This window comes from Acinonyx jubatus, chromosome X, assembly GCF_027475565.1.
Source record: "Acinonyx jubatus isolate Ajub_Pintada_27869175 chromosome X, VMU_Ajub_asm_v1.0, whole genome shotgun sequence".
Lineage (NCBI taxonomy): Eukaryota > Metazoa > Chordata > Mammalia > Carnivora > Felidae > Acinonyx > Acinonyx jubatus.
In genome coordinates, this window is record NC_069389.1 from 20,316,814 (window position 1) to 20,334,226 (window position 17,413).

General features: G+C 42.8%; 1 protein-coding gene across 8 annotated transcripts in view; it reads right to left on the reverse strand.

Annotated features, from left to right (window-relative positions):
* Positions 1 to 17,178, reverse strand: part of PCYT1B (phosphate cytidylyltransferase 1B, choline) — a 133,095-nt gene extending 115,917 nt beyond the window's left edge. For 2 of the 8 annotated variants that reach the window (XM_053202193.1, XM_053202182.1), the window contains exon 1: positions 8,741 to 9,197. In XM_053202193.1, the coding sequence (XP_053058168.1) occupies positions 8,741 to 9,092 (352 nt within the window). In that variant the 5' untranslated portion in view covers positions 9,093 to 9,197. Of the gene's footprint in view, positions 1 to 8,740; positions 9,210 to 17,148 lie in introns of those variants that run through there. The other 6 variants (XM_053202188.1, XM_053202184.1, XM_053202192.1 and 3 more) reach the window with 5 other exon arrangements.
* Between the last annotated feature and the right edge of the window lie 235 nt (positions 17,179 to 17,413).

Below are 17,413 nucleotides of genomic sequence, written 5' to 3' on the forward strand. Positions count from 1 at the left end.
AAAATAACAAGAGTTGGTGAGGATGTGGAGAAATCGGAACCCTCATACACTGCTGGTGGAATGTAATTGGCAGTTCCTCAAAAAGTTAAAAATGGAGTTACCATTTGACCTACCAATTCCACGCCTAGGTATTTACCCGAGAGTATTGACAACATGTGTTCACGAAAATCTTGTACACAAATGTCATAGCATTATTCACAATAACCAAGAAGTGCAAGCAACCCAAATGTCCACTGCCTGGTGAATGGAGAAACAAATAGTGGTTTATCCATACAATGGAATATTATTTGGCCATAAAAAAAGGATGAAGTACAGATCCATGCTACAACATGAATGGACCTTGAAAAGATAAACTCACTGAAAGAAGCCAGACACAAAAGACGACATGTTGTATGATTCCACCTCTGTAAAATGTCCAGAAAAGGCAAATCCATGTAAGAGAAATCGATGAGTGGTTTTCTAGTACTGGGGCTACTGGGGGGACTGGGGAGGGACTGACTGCTACTGAGTGCAGTTTTTGGAGGTGGTGATGAAAGTCCTCTAAAAGTAAAATGTGTTGCAGGTTGCGTAACCCTGTGAATATACTAAAAAACAACGAATTGGTTTTTAGTGAGTTTTTTAACAATTTAATGGCTTATATCTTGAAAAGAACGTCTCTTTGAATCTCCTGAGTGCCAGTCACAAAGGAGGTGCTCATTAAATAATGCAGTACACCTGAAGCATGGAAGACAAACACAAGATTTCCTTCCTGCTGTGATTACTATTATTTTTAACATTTTATGGCCAGAGAGGAACAGTAGTGATTCCCTTAAATCAACCTCCAGGTTAACCAACCTGCAGAATTAACCAGTGCCCTCCATTTTCCCTACGGACCCTAAGAGTATTCTGAATGCTTCTGTCTGGTAGTAAGCTCCTCTTGAGAATGCCTGGGTAGATTAGCTCTGAAAAGTTGAGTTTTACATTTTACAAGAGTTAGCTGAACTTTCCCCCATCCTGTTTATGGCCACTGTGATGGAAATGATACAATTTAATTAAATGTTATGGAAACTGATAAAAATGATGCAAAAAGAGTATTTTTAAGACTAAATTGTTTTCAAAAGACAAGAAGCAGTCATGTGGCTTTTAAAAACTACTACTGAATTAGGTATAGTATAGAATTAGGAGTATTGAATTATATTCCATTTTTTAAAAATATCTTAAGTTTCACTTCATTTAGAATAAACCCAAAATGGAAATCATAGATATTGCCTATGTGATGCTCAATAAAGAAAAGACGACACAGAGTTCTAATCGGTGGTCCAATTAAAGGATTGGCAAAGTAATAATATATTATTTTAAATTAAAAAATATTTCATGCATATATTTATCATTTTTTTAAACAAGCCTTTTTTTTAACGTTTTTTTGTTTTTGTGTTTGTTTTTGTTTTTTGAGACAGGGAGAGACAGAGCATGAACAGGGGAGGGTCAGAGAGAGGGAGACACAGAATCCGGCTCCAGGCTCTGAGCTGTCAGCACAGAGCCTGACGCGGGGCTCGAACTCACGGACCGCGAGATCGTGACCTGAGCCGAAGTCAGCCGCTCAACCGACTGAGCCACCCAGGCGCCCCAAACAAGTCTTTATCAGAGACATTTTATTTTTCAATTAACCAACCTATCGGTCCCCATTGTATATGGTAAGAAGACTTCTACTGTGCTACTCTCCTACCTTATAGAATGGAGAAAACCCTACAAAACTCTTTTATTAATTCTCCATTTGTGTGCTGAATTCCTTGTGTGATACTTACAAGCTTCCTTCAATTGCCCTCTTCAGGGAAGGTGTAGTAGCCACATGGCAAGGAATTTATGGGACAGATTTGTGTACAAGCCTGACCCATGTCTCCTGGAGGCTGAGCCTGCTGTGCACATCGCAGGGGAAGCCAAGGAAAAACTGTAGAGAGGGAGTCAGCCACCTCTGGTGTCTCTGAGCAGATCCCACCTCGCCTTGAGATATCACAAACCTCCAGCAAACCTAGGAGTCTGGCAGGGTTTGGGGTGGAAAGTCCTGTAAATAGTGATTACTCCATCTTTGTGGCTGGTGTTAATGATCAAGTCATTCAATTTAGACGCTGGAGTCAAGTTGAAGTGGGTCTACCCAACAATGATGCATGCCTTATAGACTGGGTTGAAATTCATTCATTCTCTGGGACAACCTAGAGTTGACCTTAGGTGAACAAACACAGGATTCTCCCTGGGCAAGGAGGATAGAGAATAAACAGGGATTTAAATTCCTTTCATTCATTCAACAAACACTTACTGAGCATCTCCAGTACATCAGGAGCCATGCATCCAAGATGTGATAGTCTACACTCTCAAAGAATGTATAGAGCAGGAATATATAGGTAGGGCAAACTCTGAAAGACTTTTTGTTTCTTTTTTAGTAAATATGATGGTACTGTTAAAAATCTAATCTTACCATCTTCGCTTTTAAAAGAATTATCATTTAAATTCCTCTTACTTTTTTCTATGACTTAATGGAACTGAAGAAGACACATTTGAAACAGATATTATTTTTCTTTTTGTCCTGGGCCACACTTTCCATTTTTTTCCTTTCTTTTTTCTTTCCATGTGTGTATCTGTGTGTGCACGTGTGCGTGTGTGTGTGTGTGTGTGTGTATGTGAGATAGAGGGAGAGAAAGAAAAAATTTCTAGTTCATGAAAAGCCCAAGAGAACTTTATTTTTTTAAATTTTTTTTTAACGTTTATTTATTTTTGAGACAGAGAGAGACAGAGCATGAACAGGGGAGGGTCAGAGAGAGGGAGATACAGAATCTGAAACAAGCTCCAGGCTCTGAGCTGTCAGCACAGAGCCCGACGCGGGGCTCAAACTCACGGACCGCGAGATCGTGACCTGAGCCGAAGTCGGCCGCTTAACCGACTGAGCCACCCAGGCGCCCCAGAAAAGCCCAAGAGAACTTTATAATGCTCTAATAGGGATACCTGGCTGGCTCAGTCAGTAGAACATGTGACTCTTGATCTCAGGGTTACGAGTTCAGGCCCCATGTTGGGCACAGCGATTACTTCAAAAAATAAAAATACTAAAATAAAAAAATAAAATGCTCTAATGCCTGGGGCAAGATTGAAATAAAGAATATGTTTTTCACATTATAAGTCCTCACTGCAAGAATGGGGCAAGATTCATTTTTAAAAAAAATTTTTTTAACATTTATTTATTTTTGAGAGAGAGAGACAGAGCATGGACGGGGGAGGGTCAGAAAGAGAGGGAGACACAGAATCTAAAACAGGCTCCATGCTCTGAGCTGTCAGCACAGAGCCTGACGTGGGACTCGAACCCATGGACTGCAAGATCATGACCTGAGCAGAAACCGGATGCTTAACCGATTGAGCCACCCAGGCTCCCCAAGGGCAAGATTAATTTTATGCCAGTTCTTGTATATCCTTTGCTCCATGGTATTTGAGAGCTGGTCCCAACTCCCTGAGAATAAAGGACAAAAATAAGAGAAACCAATAAGATTCCTTTTCTTCCCATAGTTTCCAGTACTGGGAAGACCAGAAGAACCCCAGGTTTCAACAGACACAGGTTTCACCTCTCACTCCACATCTTTTCGTGTGCTAATTGAGCCATCTGGGTGAGCTGGTAAGATTTCCAAAATGCATACTAGTCAAGGCTTGCCTTAGTGGACCACGGTGGATGGGGAGCCATAGTTTAGCAAGAGAGATTAGTGTCTTCTAGAAACCCAGATTCAATTGCAACAGACATACAGCGTGTGCACTACCTGTCAATTTTCAGAGTGAGAGCTATCAGCAGAGCAGCCGATGGCAGTGATTATACATCTGTTAACTGGGTCAGCATGGTGTGTGACCCTTGGATAGGTCTACCATATAGTCTCCAAAGGAGACAAAGACTGCAGTGAGTTAGCTGCAGGTTGTACAAATACATGCCGCTCCTGTAATACTAGGATTCAGGCGAAGGAATTGCAGATGGATGAGAGGAAAAAAGCCCTAATTGTGTTACGGAACAAAAAGTAAAAATGTAATATCTACTTGCCCTAAGTGGCTTTAAAAGATACTCAGATATCTAAACTTCATGAATTTGGACTGTTCCAAATTGTTTAATTCCCTCCAAATAAAGACTATTCCAAATGCATTTATATTGTTTCAATGATTTTCTCTTTGTTTGCTTATGGCTTACACTAGAAATTTTTCATACAGAAGACAAGGAAGTGACAAATCATATTCTTTGAAGCTAACTGCTAAACTGAGGAATTGAGTTTTTTCCATGTTTGGAATGACCACTTCAAGCAAGCTTGCAAGAAACCACTAAAGATTTAGAAATTCAAGGGTCATTCTTCTCTAAATAACTCAAAATTCTCTTCTTCTATCTTGTTACCTAGAGCCAGCACAGTACCTGGCAAATGTGTTCAACATACTGGTCTTGTTTAATCTTTGTTTATTTATTTTTGAGAGAGAGACAGCACAAGCAGGGGAAGGACAGAGGGGGAGAGGGAGACACAGACTCTGAAGCAGGCTCAAGCTTTCAGCTCACAGCCCGACACAAGGCTTGAACCCACGAACCGTGAGATCGTGACCTGAGCTGAAGTTGAACACTTAACCAACTGGGCCATCCAGGCACCCCTCAACATACTGCTTAAGAACTGATGGTGCCTGGGGTGCCTGGGTGATTTAGTCGGTTGAGTGTCTGACTCTTGGTTTTGGCTTAGGTCATGATCTCATAGGTTTGTGAGTTCAAGCCCCAAGTCAGGGCTCTGCCTTATCAGTGTGGAGCCTGCTTGGGATTCTCTCTCTCCCTCTCTCTCTACCCTTCCCCCACTCTGTGGGCTCACTCGCATCCACTCTCTCTCTCAAAAAGTAATTAAATAAACATTAAAAAAAAAAAAGAACTGATGGGCCCAAATGATGGCTGGTGCCTTGGGAAGGCAGCTCTCTTTTCTGAAGAAGCTCACAGATTTGGTTCCGAATTTTCACATAGGATCACACTGCTCACTCCCACCCTCCGACCTGAATGCCTGCAAGGCATCTTTTTCTCAGAAATAGGAACCCCTTATCTCACAATGAAGACTTTGCAGCAAAGATTGGTAAGGGGAAAAGAAGAAATGGAAGACAGTTTTCATTTTGATCCATGAATTCTGTGTAGAAAATCGGAGTCCACTCCTACAAGTGGCATCTTGAAAGAACTGTCTCTGTCAATCAACAGATATTTATCAAACCCCTCCTATGTTCCAGGGTCTATGAGGGGCCCCCAGGGACACTCCTTCCGGGGTATCCTGGGATAGAGTGGAAGAAGGGAAGGTTTTAGAATTAGATCTTGAGCTAATAAAAATTTCACTGTGATAGTATTTTATGCTACCAATTTACTTAATGACCCAAAGGAAGAGAGGAAGGTAAATCAGTGGTATAAAATGATTTTCCATAGAATTTAGAAATAGCAGAAGATTTGCTATAAAGCACGAGGCTAACCATATTATTTCCTACCAGGGCACCTTAGGGGATCCTGTTTTAATGAATAAATAAAAATGATGTGTAATTATCATATCAATTGCTTGCATCTAAGTGAGTGCTTCTGGAGTTATTTGATGGTGCTTAAAAATCTTTGGCCTCTGAAGTGTGTTTAACGTCTCCTTGACTCTTATCTATATTATTAATTTGCAGATCAAAGTTAACTTGGTGCTATGCAAATGAGGAGACTTCCAATGAACGAAATTTTACTGTAAAATATTAAATCCATATTACTTATAACAGTACTGCAATATATTTTGAGGCCATGTGTCAACATATAGAAAAGAGATACTACAACTTAAAGCAGTATTATCCAATAGAACTTTCTGCAGTGATGTAATATTCTATATCTGTGCTGTCTAGCCATCCACATGAGGTAGTCACTAGCCACACGTGGCTACTGAGCACTTGAAATGTGGCTAGTGCCACTGAGGAACTAAATTTTAAATTTTATTTAATTTAAACTAAAATTTAAATTAAAAAATGTTTTAATGTTTATTTATTTTTGAGAGGGAGAGAAAGAGAGAGAGAGAGAGGCAGACACAGACTCCAAAGCAGGATCCAGGCTCTGAGCTGTCAGCACAGAGCCCGATGGGGGGGCTTGAACTCACAGACCACAAGATCATATCCTGAGCCAAAGTTGGATGCTTAACCGATTGAGCCACACAGGTGCCCCTAAACTAAAATTTAAATTTAAACAGCCATATGTGGTTTGTGGCTATCTTAGATGACACTGCAGGCTTAAAGAAAAAGTGAAAATGGGGGCACCTGAATGAGTCTCAATTTCAACTCTGGTCATAATCTCATGGTTCGTGAGTTCGAGCTCCAAGTCGGGCTCCACGCTGATAGTGTGGCGCCCGCTTAAGATTCTCTCTCTCCCTCTCTCTCTCTGCCCCTCCCCAGCTCACGAGCTCTCTCTCTCTCTCTCTCTCTCTTTCAAAAATAAACATTTAGAAAAAATGAAAATGTATTCCAAGATCCTGAATCTTAGCTGTACACTTACTACCTTTGGCAATTTACTTAACTTCTGTGAGCTCGAAGTTTCTCACTTGAAAACGAGAATGTAAATAACTACCTGACGGGATTTGGAGTAAGAGGAATTGAGATGTATCCAGGCATTCTCCTATTTCCAAATAAGTGCCGATCAAGTACCAAAGTTAAATATGTGCAAAATGAATAACCGGCTCTCTCATTTAAAGGGTGTTCGCATTCCTAGAGAACTCATAAATATTATTAAATTCAGAATTATCCTCATTGTTCCGATAAAATATTTAATGACAATGTTTACAACTATCAGTTGGTAAGCAGTACTATTAGCTTGGGGGTATCAGTGTATGGTGAGCAAGAGAGGTGGGAGTCAGGAAGTTAAATTTATAGAAGTTGAGGTCAGCTTTTGTATGAAAAGTACACCGAGAACCCAAAAGGCTGATTAAAATGTCAACACAATCACTTCTTCGTCATTGTTATAATTAATAGTGTAATTCATGCTTGCCCGAGGAGGCTAAATAAACCCAGCCCATGTAAGTGAAGAAAGTAAAGCACAGATTAGCAGAATAGGGAAGTAGTCGGGAGCTCAGGCACTTTTGCTGGACGTAATCACATGAAATAAGACACCCAACGTACTTACCACAGGGCGTGCCACCTACTAAGGACCAAAAATTGCAGCTGCTCTTTTTTTAAGATTTTATTTTTTTAAGTTCACTTATTTATCGGGCAGGGAGGCACCAAGAGTGAAGGAGAGAGAGAATCTTAAGCAGGCTCCATGCTCAGTGCAGAACCCAATATAGAGCTTGATGTCATGACTATGAGATCATGACCAGAGCTGATATCAAGAGTCAGACCCTTAATTGACTGAGCCACGCAGGTGCCCCTAAAGATTTTATTTTTAGGTAATCTCTACACCCAATTTGGGGCTTGAACTCACACCCCTGAAACCAAGAGTTGCAGGCTCCACCAACTGAGCCAGCCAGGCGCTCCAAAACTGCAGCCGTTAGTATATTAAGTGATGCTATTGGGAGACCCATGAGATTAGAAGACCTTGGTTATTTTTCAATTCACAAAAGGTATGGGAATATGGAGTGATTATTTGCACAGATTTAATTCTCCATGACTGGACAGAGAAAGATCATCTCAACTTTCCATATCTGTACCAGTCAAGAACTGAATCTCTTTAGTTGTTTTAATACCATGTCAAATCTATTTTTGGAATGAGATGTGGAAGAATGAATAAACGAAGGACTGAAATGCATCCTTATCCCCCCATTTACACAATAAAATGAGCTGGTAAAACTCATGAGTCCCCAACATGTACACTTTTTCCAAATCTGAGACAATACTGGGGCCAATGGGGAAGGGATCGAATAGAGGAATTGCTCTCCTAGCCGTGTTGCCCAGGTGCCCAGTGGCTGTGGGCCTAGACTACTTTCTGAGGCATGGGGTGCTTGAACCAGCCAGCCCTGCTCGCTCTGAAGGGGATGGGGAGCTTTCGAAGGAGTGCCGATACAAGCAAGAGCAGAGCTGGTGTCTTGAGACCCAAGAAACTGCTGTCAGGGTGTGGCGTGAAACCACCTTTACTGTAAAGCAGGAACATTATGTCATTGCCAGGAAGCTTCCCCCGGTCCTAATCTCTCCTTCACATCACCCGAAAGCCTTCTTACTATTTCGTCTGACCACCTAAGCTTTTTCCATCTAGAATTCATTTGATTTAATAGGACTCCACTAAAATGCACATTCCCTTAGGCACTCAATGCCCCACAAGGCAAGACCATACGAGGTGGTCTCACTTCTGTGATAATTGCACAACGAGAAATTCAGAAACGGATGTCAGGATGTTGTGACTTTTCTAAGAGGAAACTTTCTCATTCTATAGGGTAATGAGCACTTTGTTACCACAGTTCTCCAACGCCCTCAGGCTCACACAGCGTCATTCTTTGCCTCTAACCACCTACATTTCCTCATCCTGATTTGACTGCTTTTCAGAAAGAGAAGCTGTTCCTGTCATCTAACTCTATCCAGGGATCCTGCATAGTCAGTAAGGGGATAAACAACAGGAGCCCCAACTTTTCTTTTTTATCACCTTTAGATGGAAAGGATAAGATTTCCATGTTGAGAGGGACTATATTAATTAGCGCAGGTCCGTTACACTCACAGATACATAGGGCTTTACTTTGGGGACCTACTTCGATATTCAAACAGGCGAAGATCACTAAGAAAGCATGTCTGTTACCTTGCGCCAGGATCTCGAAGTGCCATGGTCCCTGGTATCCTGTTCCAAGGTGCATTGCTGGTGGCCCACCATTTCTGCTCCTGGTCTGCTTTCCCCGTCTCCTAGAGTCCTCTCTTCTCTTTGGAGTTCTTTTGAGTCCCAGGATGAAATCTTCCTTCTCTGGATTTACTGGAGCACTTGACCAACGGTGAACCTGAACCACAAGCTCCGAGGAGCTAGTCGTGTCCCAGTGATCGAATGAGCAGAGATCCAAGGTGCTGGGTGTTCCTGCTTTGTTTGCCACCGGCCTCCTCTTGTCCCCTCTGGGCCGCTGTTCATCGACAAGTGCTGTGCTCTGGACTGGCGCTATCATGGCCTGCCGTGCGGGGACAGGCAGGTTGTGGTGAAAGCTGCACTGGTGAAAAAGGCCATTGTTTTATCTCCCCTATCCCTCACTGGAGCTATGGCAACAAATTCCGTTGGTGAATTAACTATGTCATTGTGTGCCGGCTGAACTGATTATGCTCCCGGAATGACAAACATTTTGTCTCTTTTTTTCAAGATAAAAAGTAGCCGAGACCTTGAACTGTTAATACACACTTCAACACTTTCTTTCAATGGGAGAATGAAGATAGAGAAAGGAAATCTCTCCTACATACTTTGATTCTAATAAACATTTTCTCTGCCAAGGAGCCATTCTAATCACCACCGATAAGTGAACTTGTGCATTTTAATAATGTAGAATCTTCACAAGTTGTGTTAAGGTAATTCCCCCTCAAATACCATTGTGTGTTAAAAGAACTCTTTAAATATGCATGTACTGGGGCATTTTGGACAAGATTCTTTTTAAGTGCTGCTGTTAACACGAGTATCATACCTCGGCTCAGAATGAAGATGGCTGTCCATCTAAATTCACCTTAGCCACATAAAGATTTTCCAAGCTCCACGCTAGCGGGAAAACTCTTGGTCACTCGCTCACCTATTACACTCTCCAGGATGAGACAATGCGCTCTGATCGGTCAAAGGAGCCTTTCAACCTTTGCACCCATCCATCCATCCCAGCCTTTCTGTGTCCGGGTGCTGGGCTGGTTGCTGGAGAAGCTCTATCAGTGAATCGCTGCTACATTGCCTAGCATGGTGGGGTGTAGTGTGCGGACTTGGCCAGCTGGAATCCCATTCCCGGGGATCCCCTTTCCTTCCGGCTCTGGGTTCGAGTTGACCAAAAGAGGATTTTATACAAGATGTGGAAGGTGAGGGTGAGGTGGTCATTATTTCCAAAGGTTGTCATGGTTGGGAGTGGTGACAGAAGGTCCCAGATTACCCTCACTCCCCTTTGCTCTGTGTCTCGATCCATCATCTTACTAACCGCTGACCCCGTTAAGCAACAGCAGCTCAGAGTCCACCCTCAGACGTTTCTCCAGCCCAACGGAGGTCAGAGCGGCTTCCCAGAGCTTCCTGGGGGCGGGGGGATCCTCCTGCACTTTGGCAGCCGTATATGCTGGGCTGGTAACTGTAGATGGGTTAACTTGTCCCATCATCCAATTGCCCCACCGACCTCCATTCCCCCCACCCCTCCCACAGTGGGCCAGGTCTATTTCCTATGTTAAATCCCTTCCTGCACATCTCATAGTGGCTGTGCTTACTAAACTAGGGCTGATATACTTATTTTGTAAACAATGTGAAGACTGTAGGAGAGAATCTCCAGCATGAGGGGAGTTGAGAGGGCAATAGGGAGAAAATCCCGTGGAACTTGACCTAGAGGTGACTGAGGAACTGAGTCACTGAGGAAGTGAGGAAGGAAAGAGATATTATATTTGTGTCAGACCTCTCCCCCAGGTCCCTAGAGCCCCCAATTTGCAATGATTCTATTCAGACCCAAGCATTTTCTCGGATACCTTATCCTTCTTCATTCCCGTGTCTTTCCCTCATCCCTGTTCTTATCCCCATGGCTCATCCCCCCAAAGAGGCTAAGATTGGCCATCAGAGGTAAGCCACACTCCAGCGGTGGGTTCCAGGTAGTCAGCTAAAAGAGAAAAAGAAAAGCCCAAGTCCTGGGCACATTATTTCTCCCAGAGTGATTCACTGGACCCACTGAAATGTGGCCGGACCAACACAGCATGTACAGATGGACTCTAACAGAAGATTTCTCTGAAAGTGAAGTAAAACCTGGCTCAGCTGTCAGAAAAACATCATCTACCTGTATTTGCACTGGTTTACTCTTCTCAGTAATGGAAAAATCACTCTTGTGTCATCAAGGCCCAACGGTTCACAAGAGAGGCTTGTTTTGAAATTGCCTCTTGTTGTCATCTCTTAGAATAACAGTGCATTTGATTATATTTCCAAGCTTCTTGTCACACATCCAAAAGAAGACGGGCTGACAATCTATTCCCTCAGTTAATTCCTGCTTAGCGTAGGCGATTATTGGCCCTGAGCATTAGAACGTTGAGAGGATAGGTTTTGATTAATTCTGACTCTAAAGCAAATGGAATGGAGACAGGGCCACCAATACAACAACGTACTGTATTCTTAACATAGAGCTAGCCCAGGTGATTGAATTAAGCCACTTACCCTTGGATTATGAAGATGTCTATCATCTGAACACTTATTGGTAGCTTTCTGGGGTCTTCTCTGCTTTTGAGAGTCTCATAAACTAAAATGGTCTCAGATGATCCCTATGAACAATCGCCTGTGGTCTATACAAGGGGTGCCCCAGAGCCCTGATAGTTGTGTCAGTGGGTAGAACCTAGTTGCCCAGGCCCGCAGAGGTGGAAATGGGTGGGCAGCAGATCTGAGTTCCTGTATAAGGCACTCTGTGTGAATTAACTTGGGGCACCTGTGTGGCTCAGTCAGTTAAGCTTCCAACTCTTGATTTTGGCTCAGGTCATGATCTCATGGTTCATGAGTCTGAGCCCTGCATCAGGCTCTGTGCTGTCACCCAGAGTCTGCTTGGGATTCTCTCTCTCCCTCTCTCTCTCTCTGCTCCTTCCCACCGTTCTCTCAAAATAAATAAATAAATTTTAAAAAGGTGCTCCTCTGGGCCAAGCAGTCCCACTTGGTGAACAGAGTGAGGGCTGGATTTAGCCCCTAAGTCTCCCGGTCTGCAGCACTGATACTTTCTCTCTCTCTCTGCAGCCCCTGACCCTCAGAGAATTGGGCGTTGTGGGGGAAGCAAACTGTGTTAGTCCTATTATAAGAGAAACGCTCTTGAATTTGGGGAATGAGTATCCTCGTGGTTCAAGAGATGAGGTGTTCTACGCCAGGTGGTGTGGCTGGTCAACCAGGCCTCAGGTCCAGAGCTGATGCAATACTCTTCTTTCCATGAATTAATTCCCTAGCAGCATTCTCTTTGCCTTCCTGGTACCTCACCGGTGGGCAGGGTGAGCCCAGGAACATGGCTTTACGTGCTTCGTTTGAGAGGGCCCTGTTTTAGCTCTCTTCTGAGGAGTCCATGTGGCCATGGGACAGGGTACATGCCTGGAGACCCTTACCGCCCCCCTCTAGAATACTCTAGAGGTCTCTGTCCAGATGTCCCCCCCTGCTTCCAGGACTTTCGTGGCTTCTCCCTCAAGGCCATCTTCCTGGGGGGTAACCTCCCCACAGAATTGCATGTCCCTGGGTATAAGGGGTGGTAGAGCTTTTAGCAGGAAAATGTGAACAGAAACTGGATATCTGGGCTGGCCCCACCCGGTGCTATAGCACAGAGGAGGGCCTTTGGCTCCGCCCACCCCCCCACCATATACACAGGTACACACAGTCTGCTAGCATGATTTCAAACTTTTAAATATTTAGACACATGATACACGGGCCTCCATTTAGATTCCTGCCCTGACCCCACAAATGTTAGCAGCAGGCCCAGCTAGAGGTATTTTAAATCACTGTAGAAATTAATGGATTAATTAGCATTTTCTGGTTATTTTAATTATAGTTAATTACAGGTAGTTTGTCATCAAAAGTCTAATCATCTCTGAACGTCTGAACAATATGATTTTCTGAATCTAAGTGGCTGAAGGCTAGATTCTGGACTCAGATGAAATGATTTGCTCCAATTCTAGCATAGTCCTTGGTATATAGTAGTTGCTTTGAAAATGATTTAATGAATTAATGAATCCCTAAAGTGTTTTGTAAGTGCCTCTTATCTTTTGCCCTGCGTATGCCTGATAACCGGCTTAGAAACTCTGCCTGTTGTGTTCACCCAAGGCTGTTTGGGGGATTTTAGTCAACGGGGCTTGGAAAATCTTTGACGAATTCACCCAAGGCTGTTTTGGGGGTCTTAGTTCTGAGATGAAGCCAGGGAACAGATGAGAGGATAGCGTGTTCATTCCTGGAGGAGAGTGACTGCCTGTGACTCCCTGTCTTTCTGCTTTTCCTGATCGCTTGGAATGAGCTGGCAACAGTTCTGAAGAAGGAATACAAGTATAGACTTCGCATTTCCAAATGATGGACTAAAAACATACTCCACCCACATGATGTCAAGATGTGTCCAAGTTCAAGGGTAAAATTTACATATTTTGCGTATTACTGTTTCCATTGGATTTACTGAACATCTACTTTGTATCAAGCGCTCACCCAGGAGAAAAAATGAAGGCAATTACAGCAGTACCAGCCCTCATGGAATTACAAATCAGTACAAGAGGTGCTGTTAAACTGAATATTTCCCTGACTTACATAATCTATCTTACCACCTCAACTCCTCATTCTCTCTTCCCCCTTCCCCTGCTTTGTTTCACTTCATAAGGGACATATTCCATTACAAGTTTACTGTCGATCTCTCCCAGGTGAGTGAGAGGGCGGGGCTTTGCTTCACTGCCGATAATCCCAGTGAGGAGAAGAGTGTCTGGCACATATTAAGTGTTCGGGAAACATTTTGTTGATGGCCAAATTCATTTGGCATCAAAATTGCACTATTTTTTTCTTGTTCAATTTGGCTTTGAGTGGGTAGGAGAATAGTACAAAGAAAAACAATCTGGTTTGACAGTGGGAGGTACTCCTGGAAGGACTGGGGACAAATAATGCGAAGGATGGAGCCCCGATCTGGAGAACAGCTGGTGTTGAAGAAAAGTAAAGGCACTGAGAAGCTGCAGGGAGTAAGGACCTTGAGAATTTATTAGCTTTCTTTTGAGGCACAGGGTGGTTTCAGTTTGCAGCAACTTGCTGAAACAATGAAGGCCCAGGCAAAGAAGCATGTTTATTGATCCACTGGGCCATCAACAAAACGTCTCGAAGGTGTTAGAGTGATGAGCCAAGTGACTCAGAGATCGTTTTCTTTCCCTCACCTCATAACAACCAGTTCACGGATTGCTGGGGATTTGCTGACATGTTTCTCTCCTGCAGAAAAACTGACTTTCTGCCTGGTGTGAGACTGACTTGAAGAAAAACGGAACATGACATATTTGGTAATGGCTTCTACATCTTTCCCATGGCTTTTTGCTATTCGCCTTCAGCCCTTTCATGATGCAAAACTTCTGTGCTTGACCAGGGAATCTGATTCATTGTATTTTTTCCTTTCCTTTTCCCTCCTCCGTTCTCTCACCTACCAAGGCGAAAGAGACTCTTCTTCACTTTTAACTGTGAATCTCAAAGAGGCTCTTTTGTGGGAGGAGCCACAGGTTAAAGGATCGCTTAGAACTTTTGCACCTCAAAATGCTCCTGACTGGGGTGCCTGGGTGGCTCAGTCGGTTGAGCGTCCGACTTCGGCTCAGGTCATGATCTCACAGTCCGTGAGTTCAAGCCCCGCGTCGGGCTCTGGGCTGACAGCTCGGAGCCTGGAGCCTGCTTCAGATTCTGTGTCTCCCTCTCTCTCGTCCCCCACCCCCACCCCACTCATGCTCTGTCTCTCTCTGTCTCCCCAAAACAAATAAATGTTGGGAAAAAAATTTAAAAAACTGTTCCTGACCAGACAGTGCAACTGCATCAATTGGTGATTATAAGACAATACACTTAGAGGTCCTGGGGAAAATCTACGGAGAAAGAGAATAATATACAGCATTTCCAAACGTTCGTTTCGTTTTAACATTTCCAGAAACTTTTGATTCAAGAAAATGAACTCAAATATCTTGAAATAAATCCACGTAGTTAGGAAACTTTGGGCCAGAGTCTTGGAATCAAAATCAAGATGCCAATTTAGAGATGGCTTTGCTTCTCTCCACACTAGCTCCAAAGGAAAAGATGCTGGGTCCCTGAGTAGCAGTGTGCTAAACTCTTCTCTGCATAAAAGACAATTCAGTAGAATTGCCAAAGTAGGGAAATTCTGTTTCCACGGTCATATCACCTACCCTAGTTGAGGGAAGGGAAAGACAGTCGTCTATTTTGGGTTGGCATTAAAATTTTACGTGACAGCAAACAATTAAAAATTGAAATTGAGAAAACAATACCAACTTAACACAGCATCAAAAAACATGGAATACTTCAAGACAAATATAACAAAACATGTGGAAGTTATGTGCACTGAAAACTATAAAAGACTTCTGAGAAAAATTAAAGAAAACCTACAAAAAGGGAGAAATGTGCCATGTTCATGGATTGGAAGACTCAAAGCTGTTAAAATATCTGTTTTCTCAAAATTAATCTACATATTCAGCACAATTCCAGTCAAACTCCCAGCAAGTTTTCTGGTAGAAATTGACTCCCTGATTCTAAAAATTATATGGAAATTCAGAAAGACTTAAAGTAGCCAAAATAATTTGGAAAAAGAAGAATAGTGTTGGAGAACTCAGACTCCCTGATCTGACTGGCTGGCATGGCTAGTAGAGCATGTGGCTCTTGATCTCGGGGTCATGAGTTCGAGCCCCACATTGGGTGCAGAGATTGCTGTAAAAAATCATCTTAAAGAATATGCCATTCATAACAGCATTCTTCACAATAGCCAAAAGCTGGAAGCAATCCAAATGTCCGCCACTAGATGAATGGATAAACAAAATGTGGTCTACATATAAAAGAATACTATTCAGCATTGAAAAGGAAGGAAATTTTGACACGTGCCATAACACAGATGAACCTTAAGGACATTATGCTAACTGAAATAAACCGGCCATGCACAAAAGATTACTGTATGATTCTGATTATACGACATACCTAGAGCAGTCAAATTCATAGAGACAGAAAGTAGAATGGTGGCTGTCAGGGGCTGGGGGCAGGGAGGAATAAGGAACTACTGTTTAATTGGGTACAGAGTTTCAGTTTGTGATGTTGAAAAATTCTGGAGATTGGTTGCACAACAACGTGAATGTACTTTGCACTTAAAAATGGCTGAGATGAGGGATGCCTGGGTGGCTCAGTTGGTTGTTAGGCATCTGACTCTGGATTTCGGCTCAGGTCATGATCTTGCAGTTGGTGAGATTTAGCCCCGCGTCAGGCTCTGTGCTGAGAGCCCGGAGCCTCTCTGGGATTCTCTCTCTGCCTCTCTCTTTGCTGTACCCCTGCTCGTGTGCATGTGTACGTGCTCTCTCTCTCTCTCTCTCTCAAAATAAATAAACTTTAAAAAGAAATGGTTAAGATGATAACTTTTACATTATGTGTGTTGTACTATAATTAAAAATTAAAGTGTTGCCAGAACCATTGGATTTCCATAAGCAAAAAAATGAACCTCTCGATCCTTATCTCACACTATATGTAAAAGCTAACATGAAAGGGATCATAGACCTGAAGGTAAAAGCCATAAGATTTCTAGACTGAAACAGGAGAAAAATCTTTATGACCTCAGGTTAGGCAAAGATTTCTTAGGACACAAAAAGCATGAACCATAAAGGAAAAAAGTGAATACAATGAATTGCACCAAAAATTAAAATTTTGGTTTTCAAAAGACACAGTTAAGAAAATAAAAAGGTAAACCACAGATTGGGAGAACATATTTGCAAAACATATTCTATAAAGGACTTTTATTTAGGACATATAAAAATTCTTATAATTTAATGATTGGACAAATAACTCAATTTTTAAAAAATGGGCAAACAACTAGAAGGAATCTTTCATCAGAAAATATACAGAAAAGATGGGCAAGAGACTTCGGGCTTCAGCTCCTGTATGTAGAGTGCTTGAAAGTTGTTGCTACCATCCTTACATCAAGAAAAATATGGATAAACTGAAAATCAATGACTTTCCTTAGACCCATCAGGGAACTGAGATAACAGGGGGAATTCTCACCCCCAAACCTGGAGAGATAGACGCAGAGAGAGAATCCCAGCTGAGATCTGCTCACCTGGGAGAGAAGCTGCTGGAGCCATGGTCTGGGGGGAATACTTAAAGGGTAATTTTAATAAATTGCTGGAGGCTCAATGTGGACTAACATGAAATTAAGAAATTCCTGGGGCTGCAATCACAGAAGGGACCCCATGCTTTTGTGGGCTTTTTCTGCAGGAACCCCACCAGATTCTCACGTTGAGGATCTGAGAAATAGCCCCTGGAGACCCAGGCTGAAGAAGAGGAAGACTCACCATCAGGAGCGCCTCCCAGAACCCTCTCTATCACAAAGGCTGACTCTCCAGGGGTCAAGACTTTGTCAGAGGGCAATACTGCAGTATTATTCCAGGTTAGGGAAGGGAACTTCAGCCTTCCTGTCCCACCTAAGGAGAAATAAAAACAACCATCTTCAACATGGGACAAGACTTTGAGGAAATAGATTGGAACTGCTGTAGTGAGGAAAAGGAGCAAGGGAACAATATGAAAATACCAGTAGGAGGAGAAAGAGAAAATAGAGCA